The following is a 10078-nucleotide window of genomic DNA, read 5'->3' as shown; positions in this document are numbered from 1 at the left end:
CTCAACTTCATCTTCTCATGTCAAGCTACTAAAAACTTCATCTTCACAATGTCAAGCTATTACAAACTTCATCTTCACAATGTCAAGCTATTACAAACTTCATCTTCACAATGTCAAGCTATTACAAACTTCATCTTCACAATGTCAAGCTATTACTAACTTCATCTACACAATGTCAAGCTACTACAAACTTCATCTTCACAATGTCAAGCTATTACAAACTTCATCTTCACAATGTCAAGCTATTACAAACTTCATCTTCAAAATGTCAAGCTATTACAAACTGTTTCTTCACAATGTCAAGCTATTACGAATTGTATCTTCACAATGTCAGGTTATTATGATCTACGTCTAATTTTTGTAATAACTTGACATTGTGAAGATGAAGTTTGTAATAGCTTGACATTGTGAAGATGAAGTTTGTAATAGCTTGACATTGTGAAGATGGCTTGTGGCTTGTGTTCATTATTTTAGCTAATTGCCGCTAAGTTATTTATTTTGTGTTTATTGATTTGCTAAGATCAAATATTATGTCCCATGGTGTCATGGACTGATAGGAATAGAAGTAATAACTTACCAGATTAACGCTAACTTCAAAAACCAAATGAAATGTATTTAACTTTATTTTCAGTTCAATTTCGAGTTTTAACAATGAAACGAGATTTGAAACCAAGAATTGGACAGGTAAGTTAATAAGAATAATCTCTTCTCAATATACAAACAACTTTTAATCCTCGCCCAATATTATACACTGTTTTGAATTGCCATCTAATAATGTGTTCTGGCTTCCATTGAAAAGCGACGAATTCATCAAAAGATATCGTTTACAAGGTAATGATACGTCGACTTTTCAAATTCCAAATCGAACAACATTGAAAACATATTAACATCCTACTTTCTAAAGACGAGCTACACCATGCAGTGTGCTATGAAGGAAGATCTCACAGAGCAGTGTCCTACTATTGTTTCTATTTCCAACTGTCTATGAATCATTAACATGTAAAGACTGGTAGTGTAAACAGTTATCACCTACCAACTGATTTAATATCTTGTTAGAAATGTAATTTACTAATTTAGTTATAATGACTTAAAGATTTGAACAATTAGTCTGAGTGAGTGAGATGTTTAAAATGTCGTTTTCACTTGATTAGTAAAAAGTTTACAGTAAAATAACTTAATATTATAGAAATTATTTAGATCATTAGTTACAACTCATTTTCAGATAACAGTATAGTAGTGAACTCCTCAAACTAGAAGTACCATCAGGTGTTTCAAAATAGTAAACATGGTCTAGAGATACAACCAAATCAATTCATACCTAAACAAGCCAAAATTATAGAAACATTTATCAAGTAGTTCTCCATAACAACCGTAAAATTTCCTACATGACATTTGATGTTTGTGTATGAATTAACCCTGTTTCAGCAAAGTAAACTGGTTAACACGGTTTCATCTTAATTTGTCTACCTTGTAATAATTATTTACCTGTGTATTTTAGATCAGTCAGGTATTTATCAAGGATTCTAATGATGTTCGAGTAAAACAGTGGTTAGATGTCCAGTCTGAAGGTTTGTAAATATATTTATATTTCACTGATAATCAAACTATTCTACCAACTTTCTCTTCTCTCGTCTTTATTTTTTATTAAACTGATAATAACAACAAACCTACTTCATTCTCTCTCGTCTTTATTTTATATCAAACTGATAATAACAACAAACCTACTCCATTCTCTCTCGTCTTTATTTTATATCAAACTGATAATAACAACAAACCTACTTCATTCTGTTAACTCACTACAGATTATTCTACAAGGATAATAACAACAAACCTACTTCATTCTCTCTCGTCTTTATTTTATATCAAACTGATAATAACAACAAACCTACTTCATTCTGTTAACTCACTATAGATTATTCTACAAGGATAATAACAACAAACCTACTTCATTCTCTCTCGTCTTTATTTTATATCAAACTGATAATAACAACAAACCTACTTCATTCTGTTAACTCACTATAGATTATTCTACAAGGATAATAACAACAAACCTACTTCATTCTCTCTCGTCTTTATTTTATATCAAACTGATAATAACAACAAACCTACTTCATTCTCTCTCGTCTTTATTTTATATCAAACTGATAATAACAACAAACCTACTTCATTCTCTCTCGTCTTTATTTTATATCAAACTGATAATAACAACAAACCTACTTCATTCTGTTAACTCACTATAGATTATTCTGCAACTGATAATAACAACAAACCTACTTCATTCTGTTAACTCACTATAGATTATTCTACAAGGATAATAACAACAAACCTACTTCATTCTGTTAACTCACTATAGATTATTCTACAAGGATAATAACAACAAACCTACTTCATTCTGTTAACTCACTATAGATTATTCTACAAGGATAATAACTTCTTTAGAGTTTTTCAGCTGGTCCTGGACGATTAGGTCTGTTTCTATTCTCTGATAAACCATAACAATTAAATAACAATAAATCACTGTCACTTATTCTATGTAATAGTTCAGAACTTCCGGATTATACACATCCAGTCCTAAGACTGGGTCGACTGCAAAACAATTCTGGCCTAGTTTCTCAGACGTGATATACGGGTGTGATTCGTCATGGTTAGGTATTGGGGATGAAAGCCGACACCGGGCTGACTGTCAGAAGCACAGGATCAGGGAGTGCCATAAAATATCAATTCTTATTGGTGTTGTAAGAAGGGAAAGATAGGGCCTACTGCAAATTCAAATTCTCTTGACTTGATCAAGAAGATTAAAACATATATTTCTGCAAACCTAACAAACTTTTTATTTCATCAAAGATTTTCTGTTTATATAAAACACAAAGACAATTCTAAATATTTTTATTTTTAAACTAGTTTGATTGCAAATCTATTTAAAGAAATTATCTGGAAGACAAGTAAAGATATTTATCGCCTGACTTTTCTCTATTTTCATCTTTTCTTTTCTTCTCCCTGATTCTCTTAATTTCCTCCATTCTCTGTCTAACGTAATTAATTTTACTTTCAACACCTGCTGTGATAGTTAGAACTTCACACAAAACTTTCTCCACTCAATTCATCATCTAAATTATTAACAATAGGAAATGTAGATATAAGTGTCTAAGTGCAGACGATTCACAATTTTTGTGTAAAATTGCTACATTGCTATCGATCCTTACAGAGTAACTACCATTGTGCGAAACGATAACAACTTATGTTCACTTTGGTCATTGGCCAAACCTCTTGGCATTAATCTTTCCTTCCCCCTATTTATAGCTGTGTCGACTGGGATAATTTTGTATAATACTTGATCCACAATATTAAAAAAATGTCGTGATTTTCCTGTCTCTGTTCTATTCCACTTCTAAGTCTTGTTAGCTGTAAGGTTAGTGTTGTGATAAGGTTCTGAATCGACAACTCCTTATATGGAAATGATTTGGCGTTATATTTTCTCTATATAAGCATGACTACAGGCTCCTACAGGCACATTTCTTCAACTGCGTGAAAAATTCTTCTATTATGTTTAGAACCTAATCCACTGTTACATCAGCAATGGCTAAATATTTAATGAAGTGAGCCACTTAATTGTTAAGGAATTACACAATTTCTTTATATTTTGACTGACGACTATAACCACTTTAACCAGTAAAATTTACTTAATATGTTGTCTTTTATATATATTGGTGGTATTAAAGTTCCGTATTTTATCTGTTTCAGGCTTAACCAGTCTTGATTTCCAGTTGGCACGGGAACCGCTACTCGGAGTCTGGAAGATAGAAGCTACGATAGACGGTGATCTAACAACACAAACTTTTAAAGTAGACGAATATGGTAAAAGTTTTTAAATATTCGCTTCGTTTCACAAAATATCCGAGTAGAATAATATGTCATGTATTGAGAATTTTAACTTAGATATATCAGACTATATCATACAATACAACATAAAACTGATCAAAGAGACTCTGAAGCTGAAATTTAAGGTGATCTATTGTCTTAATCTACAGATTCTATTGTATTGTTATTTTAGACTAAAGATTGGCCTAATATTATACTTTGTTTATTTCTCAAATCATTCTTTTTTTCAGTTTTACCGAAATTTGAAGTGACTATTAATCCTCCCAAGTTTTTATTGTCCAATTCTTCTACAGTTGAAGGTGAAATCTGCGCCAAGTAAGTTAACACTGTGGTTTGGCCTGTACGGAATTTTATCAATACTTAAGAAACAACCAAAGGGGGTAGGGGTGCTTATTTAATATACAACATACGGTGTCTTGTAGAATAGATCCATTAGATTTAAAGAAGGTTTTCCTATCACAGTAACAAGTATTATTAATGTGCAGCTTGTGATTGAATATAGCTCTATCCATGGCATTATTATTCTTGAACTATTATGACTTATCTAATGTGCTGATAGGAAAATATATTTAGAATAAACTAAGAAAATGAGAGACATACAGGTGATTGACCTTTCCATGAAATCTTTAAAATACTGTGTCAGTATAGAACTAAAAACTCATTTAATCTAATTTATTATAATTTTAGATATACTTATGGTAAACCTGTCAGAGGTCGATTGGAGGCTGAGATTTGTCTAGGAGGTCATAGGTCAATTAATGCACCTTGTGCCAGTATAGTAGAGGAGGTAAGACAGTGCAATTGTTAGCTCTATTCGGTCGATATTGAGTCCATTTTCGGTTTAGTTTTCCCTATACAATAGGTACTATAAAGAACGCCAGTATCAAATCAAGATCACCCTGGTCATTCGGTAATACTCGGCAGTTTCCGTAAAGCTGAATCCGTAATGAGAGTAACTTTGGATCGTGGTATCACCCTCTAACGTTGTCCGACACGTCTGTTCCTACCATCTGACCACACCACACCCATCTCGTCTGGGTCAAATTTGTCGGACATCGGAGCGCCAGGCTAACTTCAAGTCTCGTCATAGAGAGTTATGGTTCCTGATTGACTTTATAGAGCCCCTAATCAGATTGTTTTTTTTTTATAATTCTCAGAAAGAAGTATTGTTTATTTATTCCACGTACAATATTATTTTTATCAGACGAGTAAAATAATCATTTTGAAATGTTTTCTAGATTGAGGGCTGTTATAGTTTTTCTGTCAATGCTACGGATGTTGGATTTAGAAAAGGATATTATTTCTATAGAGCTGAATTAAAAATCTCGGCTGAAGTTTGGGAAGCTGAAACAGGTAAGAGATTGTATCTTGTTACAGACTCAATCAATTCAATTAAAAATATTTACAATTTCGTCTTCATTGTAATCTAACAAGTTGTGTACCACAGTCTCGTTCTAATGACATTATTCTTAACCAAACACAGAGTGTGACGTCTCTTAACAAACTGTAGAATAACCAAACTGAAAGTAGAACAATATGACAGCCTCTTGATTTAAGGTCTGTGATTTCTGTGATTTCTGTGATTTCTGTGATTTCTTTAAATCTTTCGAATGTTAACAAAAGCTCACTTTTGTTTGCTTACCTAAAAAAGATTTGTTATAAAAGCCAGATAGTTTTGTGATAATATATTCTAGTCGAGTCTTTCTGCAGTTACAGGAACCACATTGAAACTCTAGTATATAATATGAGTGTTCCAGATTCAGATGCAAAATCTTGACCTATAGCCTAAATTAGTATGATCACCTGCACTAACCACATTCAAGAGACTGTGATGTTAAACGTATAACTAACTATATTACAGGTGTTATGGTGAAAGAATCTCACAAGGGACCTAGAATTTCTTTTGACCCCCTAAAAATAACACTGAAAGATGATTCTAATAAATTCTTCAAACCGTCTTTTCCCTACCATGGTCGGGTAAGTCTCAATATATTTCAAATAAATTAAAATTTCGTTTTTTTCTGATATTTTTTTTTATCTGCATTGTAATCTAACAAGTTTTTTAACACAGTCCAATGAATTTTAACCAATCAAAATGTGTCATGAAAGGCCGCTTCTATAATAATGAAGAATAGTGGAACAGTGATTCCATACTAAGTTATATTAGGCGAAGAGCTGAAAACTATCACGGCAGTATGTGTTAGCTCATATTGTTTGTAAATATTCTGTGACAGAGTTTACGACTTCCTATATCTTATTTTCAGGCGGAAGTGACGAAACCAGACGGCAGTGTGGCCCCAGGAGAAATTATAGAAATTACCATGATCAACTATAAATATGATATTAGATTATCTAAAAACTTTACCTCTGATAAAAACGGAATCATTAAATTCTCGTCATGTCATCAACCATTATCATTCAACATGGCGGAATTCAGTGTTCAGGTGAGGTCAATATTATATTAGTAACATCATATAAAACTTGTTAATCTTAAGATACGATACCTTGGTCCCTAACCCTGAATCAGATACATCGACAGGTGCAAAAGAATCTGATAAAAACTCCATTCATTCTATTTGAACTATTATATTAAAATTATAACTGTAATGTATTTTATTTTCTAGGCCCGAGCTGTAGAATATACAGATGAAGGTGGTGTTCCAACATTCCGTCTGTATATGCCCCGAGCTTACAGTACAATCAAACAATGGTTCTCACCTTCCAAAAGTTTTATACAAATACCTCAGATTAATCATACTGTTAAATGTGGAGAGGAAGTGACGTTAGATATACCATATACTACAACTTTAGATTCTTACACCCTCTTCCACTACCAGGTAAGTCAGTAGGGTAAAAGGGGTAGGGTGAGGTAGGGTGAGGTAGGGGGTAGGATAAAGTGAGGGGCAGGTCTGGTTGGGAGAGGAAGTGACGTTAGATATACTACTTCAGAATCACTACCAGGTAAGTCAGTAGGGCCGAGGGTAGGGTAGAAGGGGTAGAGTGAGGTAAGGGGTAGGATAAAGTGGGTAAGGAGAGGGATTGAGAGGGTACTAGGGAGGTGTTTTTGAAATTCTTAGTATGCTGAGATATTGGAATCTATACAGTACATAACTCCAACTACTCTCTTTTCCAGGTGATGTCTCGAGGAAAGATGCTCCATACAGGCCATAAAGAACATCATTTCTTAAAACACGATAAAACTCAGATGTTAGATGTACCCCAGGAGGAATGTTTGATTCTAGAAGTTGAAAATCGTGTCCCAACCTCACCCCCAACACCAACTACAACAGTTCACGTTGACCCCACCCACACTACTTCAACTTTTGCCCGACCCTCCCCTCCTACTCCTCCCACCCCCGGGCTTGAAAAGTTAATCGAAGAACCATTCCAGCCAGAATTATTTGAACCTCTTAACGAACCACTTGGCATGCCTTTTGAGCCCCTGAATTCACCAATTAGAAAGAAGAGATATATAATGCGTAAGTTTTACAAACTCAAATTGATTTTGTTTTGAAATTTTGGAGCTTGACAAGTTGAACTTAAACCTCAGAGTTTAAATATAAAGAAAATCTCAAAGTTCTAAGGATTTGAACCGCAAAACGAAAATCGAAATCCAAACATATAGGCAATGATATAGTATATGAGTACTAGGGTTGTGTAAACTATGGCTGTTGGTCTACACTGTAAAGATAGTGGATGGTACTTTCACAAAATAGACTAGCAGCTACCATTTTATCAAACAGAGTGTTCACTTTTCATTGGCTGTTTTTCTATCTACATGTCTAGGGAGGATGTTTTTTTCATCTTTTCTTGTCATTTCTGAAGAAGAGAAAATCCGGTTGTTATCATTTTATCAGACACATTTTTAGCTGTTCAAGTTGGTTAAGAAAAACTGAGATACTAATCTTCTTTCTATGCTATTTCTGTGGTAGAAATAAATCAGTGATATTTGGGGCCAAAGCTGGAAGCATAAAATTTATCTTATTTTAATCAATGCTGATTTTTATTACCAGCGCCAAACCAAGAAGAAAAGATTGAAATTTCTGAAAATCCATCAACACATATATCTCATGTTAAAATAAAGTTTGTAGTCACTCCTGATATGGCTCCTCATGCCAAACTATTGGTGTATTATATTCGAGAAGACGGTGAAACAGTGGCTGACAGTATCAGTTTTAATGTTGAAAAATGTTTTAGAAACAAGGTAAGGATAGTGGAGTTTCTAGGGTTAGGATCTAGGACTCTTTCACCAGACGGAATAAGCTGTTAGGTGTATGAAGTGTCAAATTTTTGAGTACCAGCTCCCTGGGGGTTTGAATAAAATTAAACTTCATTGTGATATATTGTTTTCTAGACACCTGATACCACTTTCAGTAATATGAAACACTTACTCACTTATGATAGATATACTTCTTAAAAGGATATTAGCTGCTAACAATGTTTCGCCAAATTGTTATTTTGGATTCCGAGTTTTATTTTGCAGTTCGGTCCTTAATACTTGGCTTTTTTATTGTGTAGGTATCAATGGAATTTAACAATGATCAAGTTTTACCTGGTGCCGAGACAATAATAAAAGTAGAAGCATCCCCCGGCTCGCTCTGTTCTATTGGAGTGGTCGATAAGAGTATTAATATTCTAGGTGGAGATCATCAACTTACTCCAGAAAAGGTGAGTATCTTCTATAGTCTTGAAAGACGAAAATATAAATTCTTGAACATAAGAATATTACAGAATACAATAACAGGACTGCCTGAGATTTTTATCAAAACAAAGATAAAACAAAGATAAAACAAAGATAAAATTGATTTGTTGTCTCCTGAAAAGTTTTCTGAGGACAAAAAAGTATAAAAGTCTTAATTTGAAGTTTTTATAAAATAGAGTAAAGATACCAACACCCCCTGGCGTTGCAACTGGAATTGAAACATAGTTTTAAATAAAATAACTATTATAAGAGTTCTCATTTTATTAACGCTTCTGTAAATGCTAAATTTTTATTTAATTTTAGTTATTAGCCGCTATAGAAGACCTCGATTTATCCAAATATAACAATCTGTATAATGATAATGATTACTGTGAGAGGAAACGAAAAACAGAGAAGGAGGCCAGCGAAGGTTTGTAGGATATTTCTTGTATTTTTATTAAAAAAAAAGAGATTTGTGATCCAGAACCAGATCGAAGAAAGAGTCCAACAGAATCTTAATGGTGTAAAATATCAAGCTAATTAATATTAAATTACAATTTCATTTCTCCTTTTTCTTCTATATTATAATCTAACAGGTTTTCTACCTCAGTCCGTTCAAATGACGATATTTTTTAACCAATTAAAGCATGTTATGGAGAATGACAAATTGACGGTCTCTTTGGGTTTCGGTATCTCACAATTCGTTATTCCACAATTGGTTATCCCTCAATTGGTTATCCTTCAATTGGTTATCCCTCAATTTGTTATTCCTCAATTGGTTATCCCTCAATTGGTTATTCCTCAATTGGTTATCCCTCAATTGGTTATTCCTCAATTGGTTATCCCTCAATTGGTTATCCTTCAATTTGTTATTCCTCAATTGGTTATCCCTCAATTGGTTATCCTTCAATTGGTTATCCCTCAATTGGTTATCCCTCAATTCGTTATTCCACAATTGGTTATCCTTCAATTGGTTATCCTTCAATTCGTTATTCCTCAATTGGTTATCCCTCAATTGGTTATCCTTCAATTGGTTATCCTTCAATTCGTTATTCCTCAATTGGTTATCCTTCAATTGGTTATCCTTCAATTCGTTATCCTTCAATTCGTTATTCCTCAATTGGTTATCCCTCAATTCGTTATTCCACAATTGGTTATCCCTCAATTCGTTATCCCTCAATTCGTTATTCCACAATTGGTTATCCCTCAATTCGTTATCCCTCAATTCGTTATTCCACAATTGGTTATCCCTCAATTGGTTATCCCTCAATTGGTTATCCTTCAATTGGTTATCCTTCAATTGGTTATCCCTCAATTGGTTATCCTTCAATTCGTTATCCCTCAATTGGTTATCCTTCAATTGGTTATCCCTCAATTTGTTATCCCTCAATTGGTTATCCCTCAATTCGTTATTCCACAATTGGTTATCCCTCAATTGGTTATCCCTCAATTGGTTATCCCTCAATTCGTTATTCCACAATTGGTTATCCCTCAATTGGTTATCCCTCAATTGGTTAT

At 33.5% G+C, this 10078-nt stretch overlaps 1 protein-coding gene across 1 annotated transcript in view; it reads left to right on the top strand.

Moving 5' to 3' along the window:
- The window catches only part of LOTGIDRAFT_238975 (hypothetical protein), a gene marked incomplete at both ends in the record, with an annotated part of 28116 nt that overhangs the window by 13427 nt on the left and 4611 nt on the right, over positions 1 to 10078 (top strand). The window contains 13 exons of the mRNA XM_009052404.1: positions 632 to 684; positions 1499 to 1568; positions 3742 to 3855; positions 4110 to 4194; positions 4567 to 4666; positions 5118 to 5232; positions 5741 to 5856; positions 6144 to 6323; positions 6504 to 6716; positions 7013 to 7358; positions 7893 to 8083; positions 8398 to 8547; positions 8885 to 8990. Coding sequence (XP_009050652.1) covers positions 632 to 684; positions 1499 to 1568; positions 3742 to 3855; positions 4110 to 4194; positions 4567 to 4666; positions 5118 to 5232; positions 5741 to 5856; positions 6144 to 6323; positions 6504 to 6716; positions 7013 to 7358; positions 7893 to 8083; positions 8398 to 8547; positions 8885 to 8990 — 1839 coding nt within the window. The remainder of the gene's footprint in view (positions 1 to 631; positions 685 to 1498; positions 1569 to 3741; positions 3856 to 4109; positions 4195 to 4566; positions 4667 to 5117; positions 5233 to 5740; positions 5857 to 6143; positions 6324 to 6503; positions 6717 to 7012; positions 7359 to 7892; positions 8084 to 8397; positions 8548 to 8884; positions 8991 to 10078) is intronic.

The sequence above is a fragment of the Lottia gigantea genome (genome assembly GCF_000327385.1).
Source record: "Lottia gigantea unplaced genomic scaffold LOTGIsca_181, whole genome shotgun sequence".
Lineage (NCBI taxonomy): Eukaryota > Metazoa > Mollusca > Gastropoda > Lottiidae > Lottia > Lottia gigantea.
This window is presented reverse-complemented; position numbering and strand designations above follow the sequence as displayed.